Genomic DNA, 23,618 nt, shown 5'->3' on the forward strand with positions numbered 1-23,618 from the left:
AGGCCTATACCAGTTTCTTCGGCGCTTCAGTGTACGAGTGCTTGCGAACCGGTAATTACCAGTGGGTTTACGGGTACTACGGTCTCTGTGGCTATAGGCCGGCTGTTTGTTCTGTTACTTGTGTGACTTCCAAGTTGGTCTGGCTGAGAATCTTCCAGAAATGAGGGGCGTGCACCGGAAACAGGATTTGACGCATTGTTCCTTTGGCCGAGCAGGTCTGTAGGCGGACGATGGGCTGTCGTTAACCACATGTTTCCTGGGGGCTACAAGTTTTCCACTGTTCGTCATCCCACAGCGGCTTTGAGCTACTGTTTGTTCATCGCGTCGGTGCCAAGACCACGCGGCACCAATAAGGACTGACCTTCCTACCCGTCGTGAGCGTGATAATTGTGACTGGTTCGCTTGCTGCGCGTGTTTGTGCCCTCTTGCTTCTGTATTGGACTCGGTTCAGTCTCCTGTTGTTGTTGCTCCGTGTGCCTGCGTCTGGCAACGAGATTTGAGGAACATGTCGCCCGTTTCAAAACATAATATCTTCCATTTGGTAATTATCATAGAGTTATAATTTGTGTGCTTAAAGTTATTGGGATTTTGTAAATTCCTTGTGTGTTCAGTGTCATTAACTGCGACGTCCGAAACATTTTTCGTGCATGTTATCTTGTGTACTAAATCGCCAAGTCGCTTTCTTTAGTTATTTGAAGCCCGCAAGCTTACGCGCCTCACTGGAGCAAATCTTGCTGCTTGTATTTTTGTCGTCTATACTTCCAACGCAAACTTGTGTATACGTAGGAGAGGTTCATCAGCCAAACGTTCACGTCTTTCTTCCACCCAGGTTTATCATCCCACGTGACTGTTAAATATTAACTGTTTTTGCCTCGTGGCGTAATTTGAAGCTGAATCTCAATTAGCCGCTGGACTTCATTACTATCAGGTGTAAATGGGAGTAGTAGCCTTGGCCAGTTACCATCTTGTAGTGATTTTCACAAATGTCTGTCTACGATGTTAGCGTGTAATCTGATGGCTTAAGTTTCACTCGTTTTTCTTAAAAATTGTTTCTCTGTTCATCAGGCTATCGTTGTATGTTTGTGCCTTGGGGCATGTTCCCACTGGTTGCTTAGGAAAGGAGGAGCGTGATGAGCAGCTTATTGGAACTGCCCTAAATAATTTCGGGTCCGTTTGTCTGGACCACACTGCCCGACATGTCGTGGTTTCACAGTGAGCAGCTTCTAATGTTGCGTTTTTCCTTCTTTTTAATGAACCCCTTTTTAGGTAAACCTCAAGGTATTTTAGTCAAAACACTTTCAAGATATTTTTGTGGACTACGCATATGAAGAGTCTTTTTTTCAGAACCTTTGAAGAGAGTGTTACGTAACTTCAATTGCTAAAGTGTTAACCTGCTTTTCTTATTAAAATTTGCTTTAAATATTTCAAGAATAGTAGACAATGGCACACAAGATTTGTATATTTTTGTAAACACGATAACAGTTGTTGTTAACTTAAATTTTCGTATTTCATGTTCCCATGAATGACATTTGCAGACTTGAGAGCAAGTGTTTGAATTAACGCTGTCACCTTTTGTTACTTGATCTCAATGAAACATCTGGTAAATTGTCGATCGGTTATCAGTAATTATTTTAAGTAATTTAATTTAATAGTTTAGTCTTAATTTCAAGGTCCTGGGGTCTGATTAATAAAGTGATTTTTCTGGCAACTGTTAATAAAAATCTTCATACGAATTATGTCCAACCCTTATTTGGCCTGGTTCTTTCGCTCCCAGACAACCTTACGCCAACTGTGCGTACCAATCTAAAAGAGTGTACTAATTTTGTTACCGTCGGTGCATAAAAAGAGACTTTAACACAAGAAAACGAGGCACTACGAAGGATTCATCTGAATGGGACAAAAATCAGTAACTGTGACGTATGTGTATAGACAAATATATGATTACAGTTTCAGAAGCGGATGATTTATTCAGGAGAAAAAGCTTCACAAATTTGAGCAAGTCAGTGACATTTTGGTACACCTCTGGCCATTACGTAAAATAGTTATTCGGCTTGACACAATTTTATAAGGATGTTGGATGTTCTCCTGAATGACATTGTGCTGAATTCTGTCCAATTGACGACTTGGAGCTTCGAAATTCTTAGCTCGTTCGAGGACTCCACTCATAATACTCCAAATTTGCTCAGTTGGTTAGAGATCAGGCTACCTTGCTGGTCAAGGTATGGTTTACCAAGGACGAAGACAAGCACTAGAAATTCTCATTGCGTGTGGGCGAGCATTATCTTGCTGAAATGTAAACTCAGGATGGCTTACCCTGAAGGCCAACAAAAGAGGACATTGAATATTGTCGACGTAACGCTGTGTTGTAAAGGTGCTGTGGATGACAACCAAAGTATTCCTGTTTTATGTAGAAGTGGTACACCTGATACTCGCGCCATATAGTAAGCCACAGCTGGAAAGGTATTCCATCACTGTATGGGGAGCCTCCAGACACGTCTTGGCTCGTCAATGGGGCTCAGTTCGAAGTGGAACTCGTCACTGAAGACAATTCTACTTCAGTCAATGAGATTTCAGGCCGAATGTGCCCGACGCTACTGAAAACAGGGTTGTTGGTGTACAAAGGTCAATAGTAGTCGGCGCAATGGATGCCATGGCCTCAGCTCACTTTTTGTGAGCTTCTTTTAATAGTTCTTGTGGTCACTGAAACATCAATTGCACGTCTGATCAACGATAACAACCAATACTGGGGTGCTAGGTGCTCACGTTCTGTCGTGGTTCTTGCTCGACCACTTCCTTGTTGACGCTGTGTTCAGCCATGATTCACCCATTCCTACCAACATTGCCGAATAGTGTCATTGCTCCTATTTAAATGTCAAGTGATTTGACGGATACTCCAACTGGCATCTTTGAGCCCAATTACACATCCTCTCTCAAACGCTGACATCTCCATATGCTGTTTACGCTACTGTCTGCGAGGCATAGTTACTGTCCACCAGAGTACGCGGAATGAAATTCTCAAAGACTTTATGCCCTGGTATCGATAGATCCTCTGTTGACTATCCTCGCCACGTGCGCAGTGAAACTGCGCTGCAGCAATCAAATATTAAGCCATCAGCCATCGAAGTTTACAGTTTTGCATTTTCCGTAGCGACACGTAAGAATATCAATTTGTGACTGATTTGCATAACTGTTTTGTGGTGCATCGCCTCTTCCTTTTTTTTCATTAGAGTGTATGTTGTCTTCTGCAATCTGTAACTAGATATCAATTTATATCTTCTTCTCTTCTGATTTCCAGTTATCTTCATCTCAACAGACAAGTGGACATTGCCACAAATCAGTTCTGCTTCATTGAGGCATTAATCTAGATGCTTCTCAGCATAATTCCATTTCTTGTATTTAACAGCCATTTTAAAGAAGTGAATTCAACATATTATTACTGTGGCGTAAGAGAGAATGCAAACATACTTAGAATATTATTGAATGCACGCTGGTCAAAGGATAAATGCAGTGCTCAGAATATTTATCTGTCTCAACTAACCTTCCTCAGGTATACGTTCACAAAAGCCACTGCTAAGTAGCATCGGAAGTAAAAAGATAAACGTTCTCTCGCTTGGGGAAAAATACTTTATATTACTGAAAGTCAAGGATAAAAACCAATCGTCATTCATACATCGTGATTTTAAGAACATGTGAGCATGCTTACTCAATGACTGTGTTGAAGCAGTCCCATTATTATCTAGCTGGATGCCACACAAAATTTTACAATGATCACAAAGTCTCAAACTTTCCGCTTAATTGTAGACTTGTACACCCGCACGGAGCATGGTGGTCACTGTTACTTCAAGAACATGACCTTAAGATCGTGTCTGTCAGATGGTAGCAACAATGTGGTTGTGGTCACATTGTTTCATCTCCCACAAGGATTGAAAAATTTCACATCACACATAAACCAAGAACACCAATTCCTGGTGTTTGTGATGAAAGTGGCCATCCAATATTGACATTTTCTTGATGATAGCAAAAATATGATAGATCTGCAAGATGATGATCCTAATTGGTACGGAATATAGCAAAATCTTTTAGATAGAAATCATGTGCAGCTCGGATCCCACTATCTGCTGGAAATCAATGTTTCATACTGTTGAAGAAGTCCAAATCGTGAGCTATGATGAGTGTGCATTTTACACAAAACAACAGAAAGACTGAGTTAACACACACACATCAAGTAAGGTCATTTTGGAATGTCGAAATATGCAAACGAACTTAATGAGTGTTGTTACTTCCCCGATATGGGACGCAGGGTTCAGTAAAAGATTAAGATGTGCTTCATTAGTCAAATTACAAAGCCACCATCCTTTGCCACAAGGAAGTATTGCATATTGTTGTTCCATATAAACCCACGCAATTTTGACTATTGACACCTATTAGCCTCTCCCCCATTCGAAAGTTGGTATACACTAAACGGTAGCAATGTTCAGTATTTCACTAAGTATTTGCACCCGTACCCTGCCTGGAATGCCACCAGTATGTCAATTATTTGGGACTTTCAGACCAACTACCTAGTCTGAGCTACTCCCTAATTGTGGCACAATATTTGCACACAACAATTTGAAATAATTTCTCTGGCAAAATGGAATCAAATAAATACTTATTTCGAGGTATCACCCTGAAGGAAGTTCTGTAGCACGATGTTTTTGATACCCAAAATGGTTCGTATATATTTACATGAAGTGAGAACACGTACAAAATAACTGGGCAGATTTTTGGAACACTTCGAGTGAATAGACAACAATTTCGCTAATATGTCTATAGGATACGTGTACCATGAGTTATTATTTCACCAGTCAGAGAATAATGAATTGTATAGGCCGATTCCTAAGATAGTGTGAGACAGCCACTACAAACTTTCATAAATTTACCCACAAAAGCAGACCAGAGAAATTCCTAATTTGACAAGGAAGTTGCTCAACTTCAGGACTATAAAGTTGGTGACTTAGTCCTATTTTAAAACCACCCTAAGTCTTATGGAGAAGATTGTTTGAGATTGCACATATCTATTATCCTGCGTTGTATTTACTGAGCTTTCCTGGTTCAGAAAAATACGAGATTTATATCTGTATTAGGATGTAAAATCGTTTTATGAATAACCAGACACACAGGACACAAGTTTTTTCTTAAATCTGCATGTAGTTTTTAACATGAATTTGTGAGAGACATTGTGTAGCATTGTCCTATGGTTTGTATGTTTGTTAGCGAGTAAGATGTTTGGATTTTCTTCATGTTTGCATGAGAATGTTTCACAGTTGTAGTAGCTACAGACCTCAAACGTTATTCACTTGGACTATGTATTTCATAGTGTTATGTGGCAATTCTGTCCCAAGATTGCCATACAACGTATTTCATGACATAATACGCTCCTCCCCTTGCTCCATGTAGTCACTCTTATGTTGCTTCATAACTGCAGACAGTATTCAGTAGTTCCAGTGACTACCCTACTTATTACCACTTCTCTGCCCTCTCTTTTATTATGGTGAGGGCATGCTATTTTCTGTGGAGCTGAAAGCGGCCAAGCTGGCGAGCATGAGAAAGGAGGTTACCATTGCCGTAGGGATGCCCCTTTTCAAGAAACCCTGAACTGGACTACTCCTCGATCATACGGAATGAAGAAAATGCTAATTGTTTACTACATGACTATAAGCAATTTGTTCCACCTATAATTTCTAAGCATATGATAACTTAGTTTCAATATTCTGTTAAAACAAAAATAAAAAAGAAATACGTGTCTTTTTTATTGTTATTTGTAATCTATGGATTTGAAATTTAAACATGAAATGAAGTTTTAAATGAACATGTACAGGCAATGTAATAAGTTCGCTGTATTGTATTTCTGAACGCATATTTTGCGTGGCTCTTGGTTGCTTTCAGTAGTCCTTCACCAACTCTCCCCCCCCCCCCCCCCCCCATCTATGCTTCAGAAAATTCTAGAATTCACCACAACTATGGGAGAAAAGGAAAATTTATTTGAAGTCCTCTTTTCACTATGGTCATGGACTTGCGATTTCTGTCTTCTCGCCACTGATTTTTCGTCATATGGAAGTTCTTTTCAGTAAATGAGTTGCTGGTCGAACTGAAAATATGTATGATATAAACGTAAGCAATTTCGATCGGGAGTTGTCGTTTGTGGTCTTCTGCTTAAACAAATCTAGTCGTGTGCTGTATTTTTATAAAAAGTCCAGAATATTCATTCCGTAAATGACAGAATTCATTGTGTAAGTGATTTCCATCCAGGTTGAAATTAAGCTTGTTTGTACCCTTTAAAAAATACTGCCATTGCAAACGAAATCGTCTTGTTCTTTAAGAAAAAAACTCATAATCAAATTCAACAAACTGTTCTTAGAAAAGCCGAAGTTTTGGGATAAATAATCAGTATAATGTCACAAGAAAGATTGTGCATCATTTTCAGAACGCATATTCTGTGGTTTTAGTGTTTCTTCTGCGACTTCATAAACTTCCTTTCCTAAGAATTTTCCTTGTTTTCTGCTCTCTAGCTTGCTCTTAAGGATCCTTATCAGTCTGTCCAGCTCAACAGAAGTAACTGAGCTGTTTTCCAGTTTTCTAATACCAGTTTCAAACAGGAGCAAAATATACTGCAGAAAACGTAGATAGCATGTAGGAAATGAGTGTTCAGTTTCTTCAGGCTCGTGCTCCACATTTGATGTAATAAACTGCCATATCAATCTTGAACACACTTCCTTGCCCTTTGAAATAAAATATGACTTGTTGGCTGGCCATCAATACACAATTCTGTCAATTGCAGGAAGTAGCGCGTGCTATCTTGTACATGCATGTTGTAACGTTTCGTTAATCTCTATCGGCACAAACCCTGAAAATTCCCTGTGACTGAAAATTTGATGCATAGGAAAAAAAATTCACTGTATATTTTGAGAACTAATGCCTCTACATCACAACGAAATGTTTTCTGACAGTGTTTTACACTATTATTTATGACACGGCAGTTGCAACACTGTATACATTTACTTGATTTAGGTGAAAGCCATTAGATTCTGTAGTGTTGCATATTGCATCGAAAATGTCTTTGTCAGTTTCTTTAGAGTGTTCATAAAAAATGTAGCAATCTTTGACGTATCCCGTGGTGGCATCCGGCCACCCTCCGCCACTAACATTTCCAAACTCTACAGTAACAACCCAGACCCAGCAGTCGCTGGAGCGGGATCCAGATACAGCAACAACCCACGTCCGCATCGCTTAGCGTACTGCGCTAGGCGTCGTTCACCAGCATGGCGTGCCGCCAGTAGGGTAAGCACACAACACGCCATCCGAGCCGTCATGAAATGAGATAAGCCGGGCAAGGATTTGAATGTATTTGTGACATCAAGGTAAAAGAGACGTCGAGCTGAAGTTTTATTACCTTCACATGCAAATGCTGTTGTCGACATAGTTGCGGACATTCCAGATAGAACACTATGGGTTTTCAGCCTCTTAATAGGACGTGAACGCTTTGCTTCTAGCTGTGCAAATGGGTGTTTGACAGTTGTTGCATAGAGGGCAGCCCCTGTGCACACTGCGGAGTCTGGTTCGCCCTGCATCATTTGGCATCAAATGGGGACACTTTTGTGTGTTTTTTTTTTTTTTATTTATTCTATGTGGAGCCGACAGGAAGTGAAGTGCTAATTTTGGGAAAAAGGGGCTGACATGCACTGTACTTACGGGGCACCGGATGGAAATGCTCAGGCTGACCAACGATTGTACGTTCGGAGGTTTCCGAATCGACGAGTGCCAGATCCATGCACATTTATTGCCATCCCCATGTCCCTACGAAAGAGAGGTTCACTTGAGGTACGTTTTTACTGTCACGTTCTCGTAGTGGCACATATGCATTCAAGGCCATTTCGAAATTCCGTGTACTCAGCTGCGAAGGCCTGACGGACGCAGTCGTCAACGCACGTGTGTCACCATGGCTTGAAGAGGGCGCATTGCTGGAAAACACACCCTAAACAAGATCGCGGTGTGTTGCCCGGAAAATGGGTGCAAGCCATTCCACGATTTGGCTTGTGTACCATGAAGATGATTTCACCCCTGCCGCTTTCGGAAGATCAAGCCATTAACCCAAACGGTTTTCCACGTCGAATTGAATTCTGCCAGTGGTTTCTGCAAAGGTGTGCCACTCACTCGGACATTCCGAACGCTGTACTTTTTAGGGATGAGGCATCCTTTACCCGAGAGAGTATTTTCAACAGCCACAGTCAACGCATGTGTCGTCGGGAAAATCCGCACGCCGCCTTTGTTCATGATCACCAAGATTACTTCGCTGTCAAAATTTGGACTAGCTTGGTAGACGATAACCTGGTCAGTCCATACATGATCCCCGAGACTAAACGCAAACAGATTTTTCTCAGGCATACGTAGTCCTCAGTATTAAGAGTATTCCGTAAAACAATATCAGAATTTAATAAAAGTATTCCAAAAAGGAGTAATACATTCACACTTGCCGACTCCTATCAAAGATAAGTAGTAGCCTTGCAGTTTGATTAATAACGAATGCGGAATTAAATTTATCAAATGGTTCAAATGGCTCTGAGCACTATGGGACTTAACTTCTAAGGTCATCAGTCCCCTAGAACTTAGAACTACTTAAACCTATCTAACCTATGGACATAACACACATCTATACCCGAGGCAGGATTCCAACCTGCAACCGTAGCTGTCACGCGACTCCAGACTGTAGCGCCTAGAACCGCTCGGCCACCCCGACCGGTAAAATTTACTCCTGGTTATCGAGTTATTAGTAAACTTACAGTTTGATTAGCAACCAATTCGAGATAAAATTTATCCCTGGTTATCATCTTATAGTTATTCAAAGTCACTTCCACAATATTTATATAGCTTTATGCAATTTTATATAGTTTTATGCAGGTCATATTCAGCTGTGAACTTCATGAACTATGTCTTGTTTTTAGGAACTGCTTCGCACTGATGTACAAACATACTTCGACTGATAGACACTGGGGAGGAGGACTTACGAAAGAGGGTTGTACATCAATTTTGCAACCAAGCGATAGCATAGTTTAAATGGAGGGGTGGTGGGGTTCACAACCTAATACTTCAAAACGTAATTTTAAAATTTTGCTCCACCCTTTAAATATTTCACTCCACACGTGGGAACATTTGTTTCGTGGTTTTCAAGATCCACAGTAAGTTACGTCGTCGTTCAAGTATTTGCTATGCCTATGCTTGCCGTAACAATATGCCAATGCTTCCCCTTCATATCGCAGTTCCAGCTGAGCACTACTCTCTAATACAAATTCTAAATCCCCTACAGAATTATTGACCATTATATTCCAGGTATCCTCCACAAATTCGATAGCAATTTGGTTTTGAAAACATTTTCTCCTTCTAAATCGGTAGGCCCCAACACTTCTATACGTGTTAGTCGCGCAAATGGCGTCACACTTCTCTGAATAACTCCCGCACTAGAAAGAGACTACTCTTCTTTCCCTCAGCTTGAGACAAAAGTTCTCTCGCTTCCCACGCCCGGGTTCCCGGGTTCGATTCCTGGCGGGGTCAGGGATTTTCTCTGCCTCGTGATGACTGGGTGTTGTGTGATGTCCTTAGGTTAGTTATGTTTAAGTAGTTCTACGTTCTACGGAACTGATGACCATAGATGTTAAGTCCCATAGTGCTCAGAGCCATTTGAACCATTTTGAACAAAAGTTCACATTTCTTTATTTTTCAGGGTGCATACACAAAAATAGCTACTGTGTTGATTTAGTCTTTATTAACGAAAGTACAGTTTAAACGCTGCAAAGTGTACGTAATAAAGAAGTGAATAAATCCTTCCAGCAGATATCGGCAGTTGATACTGGTCGTTTGAATCCTCGCAAATTGTAAATCTTCGACTTTCTTCGTAACCGATGCTTTTATGGATCAGAATGTGCCTTACTAGAAACCGATGACAAAGTGTAGAGAAATGGCACAATTAAAAGTACATTAATAAAAAACATGTTCAAATGTGTGTGAAATATTATGGGACTTAACTGCTAAGCTCATCAGTCCCTAAGCGTACACACTACTTAACCTCAATTATCCTAAGGACAAACACACCCACCCATGCCCGAGGGAGGACTCTAACCTCCGCCGGGACCAGCCGCACAATCCATGACTGCAGCGCCTTAGACCGCTCGGCGAATTCCGCGCGGCTACATTAATATTTCACTCAGAAAATCTCTGTTTTTACACTTTATGATCATAGCTAATAACATTGTTTGAGGTACTACGACAATAAATGATTTGCAGATTAGTCGCTTCTAATGCTGTTGATCGCCAGAAGATAAAAGCAAAACGAACATGACTAGAACAATCACAGAATTTAAATTAGGTAATAATCACAAATATATCCTTACAGGGAATAAGAAGTAACATATTCAGCAAAGCCGGCCGGTGTGACCGAGCGGCTCTAGGCGCTGTCGTCCGGAACCGCGCGACCGCTACGGCCGCAGGTTCGAATCCTGCCTCGGGCATGGATATGTGTGATGTCCTTAGGTTAGTTAGGTTTAAGTAGTTCTAAGTTCTAGGAGAGTGATGACCTCAGTTGTTAAGTCCCATAGTGCTCAGAGCCATTTGAACCATTTGAACCATATTCAGCAAAGAGCTAATTTGAGACGAAATACATACAGATTACAACATATTGAGGATCCCGAATGCTAGGCAATGGACTACAATGTGTTTACCAGCAGCTGCAATGGCCTACTCGATACTAAGTTCTCTGACTTTACTGTTGGTAAGTTAACTGCATTCAGTCAAAAGTGCCAGATATTTCCAAACTGCGAGTGCTAGAAACTACCTCTCGCGTATACATTTCATCTTTCCTATTATTCATAGGAGTAAAGTTTCATTTCACTCATCTGAGTTGTTACTTTGCAACCCAAAATTAAATTTCAGTAGTTGTACTTTCACTAGTAATGTCCATTACCGGATATCGCTTATCAGTTCGTGATGCAACCGTTTGTAATTCTAGTAAGCAGAGAACTTTACGCACAGAGAAGTCTTAGCTTATTTATATTAGGGGAAGTCAAATGAATTCGAGACAGTTGGAAAAAAGTAGGTGAACTGTTTTTTTATTTAAAAACAGTCGCTCTAACTCTTGATACGTAAATCAGACTGTGACACAAGATCCAGGCGTGCTCTTCTTTGTCCGAAGCAAATCGACTGGCCCACATGTTGCTAAGGTTGTTCCTACTACGCGGCACAACGTTTCAATTTTGCACGCCTGGGTACAATCATGGTTTCGTAGGCAGCCACAAACATTTCTCCATGAACGTACTTACACTCTTGTTTCACAGTCAGATAAATGTATTAACAGATTTGGCGACTACTTTTGTAATAATAATTTACTTTCATTTCTTCCGTCTTACTCATTTACATATGACTGCCAACGAAAATGGACTTCTCCATAGCCCTACTAACAGAATGCCCACACTCATTCTTCTTAACTACTCCGTTTATTCGTACTTAGCACTTCTCATCTTAATGGGGTATTACACACATAAATGTGTCATCCCGATCGGAGAACGTGATACAAAGCACCTAAAAAAACTAGACGTCTGTACCCTCTCGCTCTGGCTATAGCAATAACGTTATTTATAAAATAAAAATTTCTTGGCTTTAGTCATGTTTTTTCTAGTATTCATTGACATCGGGTGTTTTGTCAATACTTGCAACAGCAGATGCCTAATTGTTAGTTATACATACACTCCTGGAAATTGAAATAAGAACACCGTGAATTCATTGTCCCAGGAAGGGGACACTTTATTGACACATTCCTGGGGTCAGATACATCACATGATCACACTGACAGAACCACAGGCACATAGACACAGGCAACAGAGCATGCACAATGTTGGCACTAGTACAGTGTATATCCACCTTTCGCAGCAATGCAGGCTGCTATTCTCCCATGGAGACGATCGTAGAGATGCTGGATGTAGTCCTGTGGAACGGCTTGCCATGCCATTTCCACCTGGCGCCTCAGTTGGACCAGCTTTCGTGCTGGACGTGCAGACCGCGTGAGACGACGCTTCATCCAGTCCCAAACATGCTCAATGGGGGACAGATCCGGAGATCTTGCTAGCCAGGGTAGTTGACTTACACCTTCTAGAGCAGGTTGGGTGGCACGGGATACATGCGGACGTGCATTGTCCTGTTGGAACAGCAAGTTCCCTTGCCGGTCTAGGAATGGTAGAACGATGGGTTCGATGACGGTTTGGATGTACCGTGCACTATTCAGTGTCCCCTCGACGATCACCAGTGGTGTACGGCCAGTGTAGGAGATCGCTCCCCACACCATGATGCCGGGTGTTGGCCCTGTGTGCCTCGGTCGTATGCAGTCCTGATTGTGGCGCTCACCTGCACGGCGCCAAACACGCATACGGCCATCATTGGCACCAAGGCAGAAGCGACTCTCATCGCTGAAGACGACACGTCTCCATTCGTCCCTCCATTAACGCCTGTCGCGACACCACTGGAGGCGGGCTGCACGATGTTGGGGCGTGAGCGGAAGACGGCCTAACGGTGTGCGGGACCGTAGCCCAGCTTCATCGAGACGGTTGCGAATGGTCCTCGCCGATACCCCAGGAGCAACAGTGTCCCTAATTTGCTGGGAAGTGGCGGTGCGGTCTCCTACGGCACTGCGTAGGATCCTACGGTCTTGGCGTGCATCCGTGCGTCGCTGCGGTCCGGTCCCAGGTCGACGGGCACGTGCACCTTCCGCCGACCACTGGCGACAACATCGATGTACTGTGGAGACCTCACGCCCCACGTGTTGAGCAATTCGGCGGTACGTCCACCCGGCCTCCCGCATGCCCACTATACGCCCTCGCTCAAAGTCCGTCAACTGCACATACGGTTCACGTCCACGCTGTCGCGGCATGCTGCCAGTGTTAAAGACTGCGATGGAGCTCCGTATGCCACGGCAAACTGGCTGACACTGACGGCGGCGGTGCACAAATGCTGAGCAGCTAGCGCCATTCGACGGCCAACACTGCGGTTCTTGGTGTGTCCGCTGTGCCGTGCGTGTGATCATTGCTTGTACAGCCCTCTCGCAGTGTCCGGAGCAAGTATGGTGGGTCTGACACACCGGTGTCAATGTGTTCTTTTTTCCATTTCCAGGAGTGTATATACCACAGCTCTAATTCAATAACTGAGTGTTAGGTATCTGCTGATATATATAGACATATAGACGTCCAGCATTTATCAACAGGATGCCTTTAGACAAATACTGTTATCACTGTTATCAGTCGATGCCTAACACTTACTTTATTGATTTATAACTCTAGGCTGTATATAACTGTTGGGCATCTCCTGATGACAGCATGTTGCCAAAACACGTCAGTCAATGAATATTGGATAAAAAAAGGTGTCTAAAACCAAGAAACTGCTATTTCATAAATAGTATTATTGCTGTAGTGAGGGGGTACAGACGTCAAGATTGTTTTAGGTGTTCCGGATCGAGAACTCAGGATCGGCCTGACACGTTCGTGTGTTTATTACCGCAGGGTTTCGCATAGTCCCTTCAGGAATTCCACGCAGTACCTTTCAAATGCATACGGTCGATTTTCTTACCTGTCCTACCTTAAACAGAGCTTGTGCTGCGTCCGTAATGACCTCGTAATCGAGAAGACGTTAATTCTCACCTTTTCTTTTTTGTTCGAACAATGATTTGTAGTCCAATTGCAACTATCCTACAGTATCGCTACGGTCAGTAGCATTATTCAAACTTTTACATGTTCCATAAATTCATTGAACGGTGCACATTAACAAGTAATATTTCTAGACAGGGGCAATAACATCCGGAATATAAACACAGTCTTGGACAGATGGGGAATCGGAAGAATCGGTAACGTGTTTAAATGCTGCTCTTGTAACTGGATACTGCTATGAGGCGAGGAAAACTACAGAAGCATGACGTAGAGGGTCATTGAATGATTAGAGACGCAGGGTGATAGCTTTGAGCATTTACTCTGGAGTCTAAGAACATTTTGTGAAGAAACAGTGTATACTACGCCATTACTGGGCAATTTAAAACTAGAAAATAAAAATGAAAACCAACCTACAGTCGTTGACGTACATTTTCTACTGAAAATATGCACGGAGTGAAATTTTGTTACAAGAATCTGTGTACCGTCAGTATGCAAGTAACGGCACTGTGGCGTCCGAGTGCGATTAATTCTCATTCATATATATTCGTTAATGAGTACTGGAACTACGAAGAAAACGTGAGACTCATTACTCACCACAAAGGCTGACAGTTGTTCAGAAAAGTCTTCAACTTGCAGAGACGTAAAAGCGTGATTATTTATTCAATTACACAATATGTTTCATAGGAACGAAAGCACGTTTTAAATCCAACCTCAGTATTTTTTTCTCGAAAAGTCCAACACGCGCACCAATTTTTCATTAAACACTAGTATAAATGACAAAATGTTATTACTGTTGTTAAAAGTAAATATGTTGTTCTACTAACAGTGTTAGTATCAAATACGAACGTTTATATGCTTACAAAATTTAAGCGAAAGAGGCACCATGTAATCATACTCCTAAATGTATCACGTATACATCAACGTGACTCGATCTGTATTATTTGGAGAAGTACCATACAGATAATCTATGGAAAGAGAACCTAATCGAGAAAGTAAACTCCATAAATATAACTTTTCAGTTAATCTTTGACATCTAATAATGCGCCGTTCTAAGTGCCATGCCTTCTATCATGCGTCTCGTAATATTAAGACGGCGTTCTATAGATATCAAGTGGAGTTGGTGAAGTGAAGTGTCGTGTGACTAGGGCCTCCCGTCGGGTAGACCGTTCGCCTGGTGCAAGTATTTCGATTTGATGCCACTTCGGCGACTTGCGCGTCGATGGGGATGAAATGATGATGATTAGGACAACTCAACACCCAGTCCCCGAGCAGATAAAATCTCCGACCCAGCCGGGAATCGAACCCGGGCCCTTAGGATTGACAGTCTGTCGCGCTGATCACTCAGCTACCGGGGGCGGCCAGTGGAGTTGGTGATCGGTTTTTAGCAAGGATTCATTATTCCCGGCAGTTGTTGCGCAGTAATCAGCATCCAAAGCATTCATTATACATTTACTGTACTTATCAGATGTGTGTTGTTTTCAGTAGTTTGTAGGACATACTTGTACATGCTGCATTCTTCCTTCCTAATATACAGGGTGATTCATGAAGAAATGGTTCAAATGGTTCTGAGCACTATGGGACTTAACATCTATGGTCATCTGTCCCCTATAACTTAGAACTACTTAAACGTAACTAACCTAAGGACATCACACAACACCCAGTCATCACGAGGCAGAGAAAATCCCTGACCCCGCCGGGAATGATTCATGAAGATATGCAAATATTTTAATACGTTATCCTACCAGTGAAAGTAATGGAAAAAGTTCATAATAAACATAGCTCCGCAAATGTTTAGTTACGGAGTTAGGCTTATAAAAAATTTTGCCTGAAATTTAGCAACTTTGCTAATATGAAGCCATCGCAAAAGTGTACGAGGTTAAAGTAAAGCACGATTTCCATTTATTTTGTTGTTATTGATGTGATGAATCTAATAAAACATGTCCCATACGTGTATTTGCAGTAGTTTTCCAGATGATCCAGAGAATCAAAGGTTATTACACAAGTAACCTGTTTACTCTCTATTAACAAGGTAGAAACGTTCATGTCAATGTTGGCAACCGTTAGTGAGCTATTTCAGTCGTTTCCTAACCTTGAAACGATTTAGTTTTCTGTATTGTTCACTTCCTCAACACTGAGCTTTGTTTTTTTCTGGTTTTACATGAATTCACGTCTGATATGGTATTAATAGAAGCAGTCTGACACACTTCATACAGTTTCAGTTAACGTTATCGCCATAATTTTTCCAAAATTAAACTTTACAACTTGTGTTGAAAAATTTGTGCAATTGTGTGGAATTAAAAAAAAATGAAGTGGATCAAGTAGTTAATAAATTAAAAATTTTACGAAATTCGTTCTTTGCTTCTCTGGATGTTCTGGAAAACAAGTGCAGAGAAACGTCTGCCGGCCGTGGTGGCCGAGCGGTTCTAGGCGCTACAGTCTGGAACCGCGCGACCGTTACGGTCGCAGGTTCGAATCCCGCCTCGGGCATGGATGTTTGTGATGTCGTTAGGTTAGTTAGGTTTAAGTAGTTCTAAGTTCTAGGGGACTGATGACCCCAGAAGTTAAGTCCCGTAGTGCTCAGACCCATTTTTAGAGAAACGTCTGGGACATGTTTTATTAGATTCACCAGATGAATAACAACAAAATAAATGAAAATCGTGCTTTACATTACCCTCGTACAGTTTTGCGATGGCTTCATTTTAGCGAAGTTGCTAAATTTCAGACAAAATCTTTTGTTAGCCGTAACTCCGTAACTAAACATTTGCGGGCCTATATTTATATGAACTTTTTTCTTTAGTTTTACTTGTAGAATAAAATATTAAAGTATTTGCCTATCTTCGTGAATCACCCTGGATAGATCACTTCAAGATAGGGAAGCGATGCGAAATTTAAAGATTCGGGAAGTGAAATTCGACACAAGTGACGTGACTTCCGTTTGATACTCACTTTGGTTATAGGTACACACTGTCGTCAGAGCAAAGATCGCCAGGGAGACGACGAGGAAGAGTCGTAGCGCCATCTCCGCAGATGCTGTCCCTGTAGGTGGCAGTCGCCGACTGGGCTCTACTCTTATCGCAGCGGCATATTATCATATACACGTCGTCACCCAGCCTTGCTGCTCTTACCACAGCCTCCCTGCGCTTACGAGGACTCTCGACCTATCCTAATAAGGGAGGCACATTTTTGGATACCAACTCTTATTAGAACGACGTTTACCGTGTCACAGCCCGCATGAATGTCCGCCAACGATGAAAAGTACACAATAATAAAGTAAAAATTGCGATCTTGCGATTCTGCACCAGAAACTGAACCAAAATGCCATGTATTTCATCCAGGCACATTTCGCTAAGACAACTTATAACTATGAATTATCCAATATTCGGGCACTTCGCAAAACTGTCAGTCCCGGTTACTTTTTAAATACGTCCTCTGTCTACAACAGACCTGGAGAACGTATTCTGCCAAATCGAAACAGTTGGTGTAAAACGTGAAGAATTTCAAAATTAACTCTGGTCTCAGAAATTTTACGCAACTTCGCTGTTAATTGAACATCAGAACGAAAGAGAATTAATGTCGGCTGCCCATGTATCATTGCACAGCTCACATTTGCCCCCTGTGTCGTGCCAAACGACGAGCACGTTGTGAAAAGGCCTATATTAGTTACCTACGGATCTGATGAATCCGTGATGTCTTGAGAACCACCAATCCCATGAAACCACAAACTCTGGGCATGCTTCAGCGGCCACCATGCAGCGCTGCTGTGGAACATTGTAACAGTAAGTGGGGAAAGCAATGATGGTAAAAAAAAATCCACAAAAATCCCCTTACCTTTGAGGAGTGCTATCGTGACGATGTTCTGGATAGTCGATAAGGCGAAACCGTCGTAGCGGGCAACCTCTTAAGTATGCAAAATATCGAAAAATCGATACATCTGTAAGTGGTATCTATCATTGGGATATATCAGTTATCGATATTCGGCCTGTGTACGACCAATAAGTTCCAAAACGCCGCGTGTGGATAAATCTCGGATTCTAATGATCGCGTACATAATGTATCGCGTATTATGGTCTGCCATTGGACTAGCGATGATTTGTATACCTAACGAAAGAACGTACACTGAAGCTGTCCTAAAGTGCAGGGACAAAATTTAACCATTCCAAATTTCCTCCTGCCGAAATAAATCGTGGAAATCTGTTGGTTCTGGCTGGTTCAAATGGCTCTGAGCACTATGCGACTTAACTTCTGAGGTCATCAGTCGCCTAGAACTTAGAACTAATTAAACTTAACTAACCTAAGGACATCACACACATCCATGCCCGAGGCAGGATTCGAACCTGCGACCGTAGCGGTTGCTCGGTTCCAGACTGCAGCGCCTAGAACCACACGGTCACTCCGGGCGGCTCTGTTGGTTCTTTTGCTTTAGGTATGGTTTAAGGAGGATCTTATGCGGGTTATAAAAGTACCTTTTGTTCATGAGTGGTTCTTGACGAGACCCCAAAAAAACCATGATCTTTGGATACGAGAAGCACCAGTAGTGGGGATGTCCGCTTCTATAACTCGTATTCATGGAAAATCGTCGAAATTTTCACCGTATATACTTAAGATGATGTTCTCCCGGAACTTTGAAACTTCTTCTGATATCATTATCCGAAACCAAGATTCAGAGATTCAAAGTTACCGTAATTATGCAGAAAATCGCTAAATCATATTTTAGCCATTTTTTTCGGTGGGCCGCGAATATCGAAATAATCAACTACAGTAAATGACACAAATTTTAATCGTACATTCGACAGATATTCATCTAGAAATTCCATTTTTCCGCTTTCGAAAATCTGTATCCGTTGTCAAGCTACCTTCAAAAAACCATGCTTTTTGGTAACCAAAAGTACCAGTTGTGGGAATAGCAACTTCTACAGTTTCTATTCATGGCAAATGGTCGAAATTTTTATCATATGTGCTTAAGATGATGTTGTCCAGGAACCTTGAATATTTATTTAGTATCATTATCGGTTACCGAGATCTTGAGGTTCAAAGTTAACGTGCTTATGCTTATAACATCCGGCCTGTGATAGTGTTAACTAACGTAGTGAACACATAGAAACCGTTCTAGCGTCATCGCAAGATTCTGGAATCACCAATCGAGGCTTTTAATCAGCATATTCTCACAATGAAATTATATAATACATTGTCACTGTACAACAAGAACTTCAGGCCTATACAAATATGCCCAAACGGGTACTGAAGTGACAAAAATGGTTAAAATGAGTCCTAATAAGCCTGAGAAGAAATTAAAATGACAGAAAAAAATTACGTAGAACTGGAAGGACTGCTAGTTCAATAACATATTTCTTATAATATTTTTACTTTTTTTAAGACTCAGTTTAAAAGCCTGGGGTTTTCGATGATCGATGAGCAAAGTAAGCTGGAAAAATATAAAGCAAATAACTTTTATGCGTATTAATTTGTCCTTTATGTGTGTCAAAGCTTATAATTGTATCCAAGTATGTAAAGAAACTGTGAAACCATATTAACCTACAGAATTTGTTTTGCATAAGAAGAACATCCTACTGTAGCAGGGGAAAACGGGAACCAAGTGGATTCGCCACAGAAGGGCGTAAAAACGAAGCGCTGAAAAAGCATAAAACCCTTCGCTGCTTTGCATTGGGTTCAAATTTCGTAGAATGGTTTTGACGATCGCTTGCGGTTCCACACCATAAACCACAGCAAAAATCTCACTACACTCCAAACGGGATATATCCCGTTCAGTGTGGGTGCAGCCCACAATATACGTAGAGTGGCGCTGAGACGCACACAGGCTGGCGGCAGTGTGGAACGTCGTGTAGAGCGTAGCCCTGTTGCTCAGCGCACGGCCAACTCTCATTTTCGACGGTAAAATGTGTGAGAATCAACTTCCCAAGGAAAGGAGTGTTTTCACTGACGCCCTCTATGCCGCCCCCTGTGGTATTTTCGTGTCAGTTCTGAGCATCGTTGTGTCTGAAATGTTTCCCTCGTCCACCCAAAGAAAACCACGTGATTTCAGTGCTCGATGTCACGGTTGTGACATCCATCGCAGAGGCGGCAGTAGAAGGTGTGAAATGTGGGGACGAGGGGCTGAAGACCGTCCCATCGGGTGACATGTCGACGATGGCGTTGGGCAGAACTATGGTGAAATTTGGTGCCAATGAGACATCGTTAACCCCTTTAAAGCTCACGAGAACTTCTCAGCTGTGGCCTTCTTTCGCTTTTGTCGACACTTTGCTAGTTGAGGCGTCGTCGCAGAATGCCAAGCTTTTTACCATTACAGAGGAAGGTTGTAGGTACCGTTGTAAACTTATGCGTTGGAATGGGAGACAAGTAGGGGGTTTCGAAAAAGTCATCCGTTAATGTTGTTTCACAGTGTAGAAAAAGTTTAACTTGTGGCACATGATCTACGGATCAAGTACTGATTCCCAGTGATGTTCTAACTACCACGCATCAAGGTGTCCTTTAGTTAGAGTGAGATAGTTTAAAGAAATTACACTTAATCGTTTGGTGATTGGGCACAGCTTTTTGATTGGCGACAGAGGTTTTGCAACAACAGTCAAACGAAGAAAAGTAAGCAAGGCCTTTGATCGGCAAGATTTCCACAAGACTATTGACAGCTAACGCTGTGAATCCATTCGATGTAGTTCCAGTGCATATAGCTGACTTATTTAATTTTGAATATACTGTTGAGACATTATCGTTAATGGAGGGACGTAAGCTCTCGAAATGCGGTTTGATCCAAGTGTCTCATACTCATCCTTCTCAAAGAGCTATATAAAATTTCTGAAGACGAAATACCATGGTAGATATATACCATGTCATACTTCATCTGAAAAACCACCCATGTTTTGAACTGCAAATCAGAAATTCATGTTCACAATGTTGCCGTTTCTGCCTCAGCAGCATGGGTAATTTTACAGAAAACTTTTCAACATCCGATCCCAAGAATGGAGTTGCATAAGAAACAGAAGACAATACTGTGGCATTATTTCTTGACTTTTATTATGTTATTCTATTGCAGAAAATTTACAAGAGATGTAAAATGGTTTTTGTTGACTGAAGCTCTACCAGTTAATAATTATTACTGTGTGTCCCTACTTATGATATCACAAATAAAATGTTGTACATACTGACACATAAAATAAAACCATTTTTAATTGCCACTCATAACCAATCAGTTTCCTCATGTCGGACAATGTCAATTTTCTGAGCTGTCTTATTATTTTTTGTAGTGATGAGGTGGACAGCATTAGCCTACTCTGTTGCACAAGAGTACCTTTTCAATTTTTGGAACAAAAACTACTTAACTACAAAACAGAAGTACATTGTTTTAGGTTCTCTTGACAAATAAGAGATTTGGCACTTAGCACTTCACATTTCCACTCTTCAGATGATCCTGCATCAATTACAATGTCTTTCAGCTATTCACGTGCCAACTGAGCGGTATTAACACTGAAATATAAAAAGCTCTCAATTGCTTAATGCACCTTAGACTAAATAAAAACTATGGAAACTACTGACATTAATAACCATCTAATCAGTAGTTATCAAAGGCCGGTTCAAGATTAGAGACAAGCGTTCTGGACCTCTCGAAGCTCCACATATACCGATTCCGCTATGAGTTTGTGAAGCCAAAATTCGGTGACCACAAATTACTTTGTACGCATACAGACGATTTCATCCAGTGCTTGAAAGGCTGCGATGATTACCAAGTAATTAGGTACAACAACGAAGTGTTTGACACATCTGGACATGCGGTCGATAATCCTTACGGAATAACACCACAAAACAATAAGGTTATTTGTCTGAAGAATGATGAGGCGAATGGTTTGCAGGCTGTGAAGTTTATAAGACTGAGGTCAAAGATGTGCGCATGTCATACAGATGCAAGTGCAACCCAGAGCCGGGCTAAAAGTGAGCATCATACAGCGTCAAAGGCTGCCTCCGTAGAGGAGCACAAGAGATGACAGCTTGAGCCCATTTGCAACGTTCCACATGTGGTTCCATCTGGTAGATACTCCATTTCAACTAAAAGTCGGACTGTTACACCACGATGACAAACGATTCATCTGTGGGGACTGGATAGAAATGCTCCCGCAATCACATTATTCGCTGAGTGACTAAAGGTGTGTTTGGTTAATTTATTTTTAAGTAGTAGATTTGTATGTGTGCAGTAGCTGAATGAACCGCTTGTTATAGTTGCGCAGGTGAGAATGTGTGAATTATTGCACATTATGTAGCATATACACTGATGGACAAAAAATCGCAACATCAAAACATAATTAACATAGAGTACTGTAATTTTGGGAATACAATTGCATTAATGTAAGTGCAGGATAAGCCATTGCAGAGGTGAAATTCTGGTACTTTAATAACCGGTGTAACCACCACAATGCTGAATGCAAGCATGAAAACATGTGCGCATTGTGTTGTACAGATACCTGGTTTCGGTTTGTGGTACTGAGTTCAACGCCTCTTGCGCTTGGTCGATCAATACAACTTTATGCTGTCTGTGGATGACACTGGAGTTGTCATCCAATGGTGTCACACATGTGCTAGACTGGAGACAGATGAGATGATCGAGCAGGTCAAGGGAACATGTTGATACTCTGTAGAGCCCGTCGGATTACAACAGCGGTATTTGGACGACCGTTATCCTGTTGAGAAACATCCCCTGGAATGCTATTCATGGAAGGCTGGACGACAGGTTGAAACATCAGACTGATGTACAAATTTGTAGTCAGGGTGCGTGGGATAACCGCGAGAGTGTTCCTGCTGTCATGCAAAGTCGCAGCCCAGACCCTAACTCCGGGTCCAGTGTGTCTAGCACACAGACAGGCTGGTTGCAGGCCGCCAGCTGGCCTCTTTCTGACCAGCAGACAGCCATCATTGGCAACGAGACACTACCAGCTTCCATCGGAAATCACAACAGACGTTTACCCTGCCCTCCAATGAGCTGTCGCTTGGCACCACTGGGGCGGTGGTTTGCGACCAGTGGAATGCACACTACAGGGTGCCTGGCTCGGAGACGTCCTTGAAGTAACTAATTTCTAACAGTTGGTTGTGTCACTGTGGTGCCAACTCCTGCTCAAATTGCTGCGCATATGCAGTATGATGCGCCACGGCCACAAGCTGAACTCGGTGGTGTTCCCTCTCGGTAGTGGCACTTCACCACCCAATCTTGCGACCGTACATTGTCGTGTCCACTGCTACCAGCAATTATGTATAGTGGCTACTTTCCTGTCAGTTTTTTCTGCATTATCACAGAACAAGCGTCCTGCTTCTCGTAGCCCTATTACGCCTTAAGGGGGGTAGGACGTCAAACGGGCCGACTTGGAGCAGGAAAGGCACCACAGGACGTTTTAATTTCCAGTGTCTATAATTTTACAAATAAATTCATAAAACTTTGTCAGCAACACTAGGAAGGATTCAGAATTCACATTCATTGCAGTGGAAGTTCGAAAACATAACAATATAATTTTTTTTTCACGTGCGACATTTCATCAATTTTTCACTTACTAATGGCTGCATTTGTTGCTATAGGTACACTTTTCTTCACAAGTTAGAGAGATTCTTCCATGAATTTTGCACAGCATACATACCATACTCACAGTTGTATGAAACTTTAGAATTTATTTAATTTATGAAAAAACGAATGAACTGTTATATTTTAAACTTCATGTTTAGAAAAAACTCAAATTTTATGGTTAATTACCTCGATTTTTACCAAAGTATTTAATAGATTTGGAAAATTCTTGCGTTTCATACACCTTTAAGTATGGTTTGTATACTGTGCAAAATTCATCGAAGAATCTCTCTTACTTATGAAGAAAAGTGTACCTATAACAACATATACTGCCAATAGTAAGTGAAAAAAAT

The 23,618-nt window shown here is 41.7% G+C and overlaps 1 protein-coding gene across 1 annotated transcript in view; it reads right to left on the reverse strand.

The window, feature by feature from the left end:
- The window catches only part of LOC126101247 (brachyurin-like), a 182,028-nt gene extending 165,294 nt beyond the window's left edge, over window positions 1-16,734 (reverse strand). The window contains exon 1 of the mRNA XM_049911934.1: window positions 16,662-16,734. Coding sequence (XP_049767891.1) covers window positions 16,662-16,734 — 73 coding nt within the window. The remainder of the gene's footprint in view (window positions 1-16,661) is intronic.
- Window positions 16,735-23,618: the final 6,884 nt, after the last annotated feature.

Source organism: Schistocerca cancellata, chromosome 9 (genome assembly GCF_023864275.1).
Source record: "Schistocerca cancellata isolate TAMUIC-IGC-003103 chromosome 9, iqSchCanc2.1, whole genome shotgun sequence".
NCBI lineage: Eukaryota > Metazoa > Arthropoda > Insecta > Orthoptera > Acrididae > Schistocerca > Schistocerca cancellata.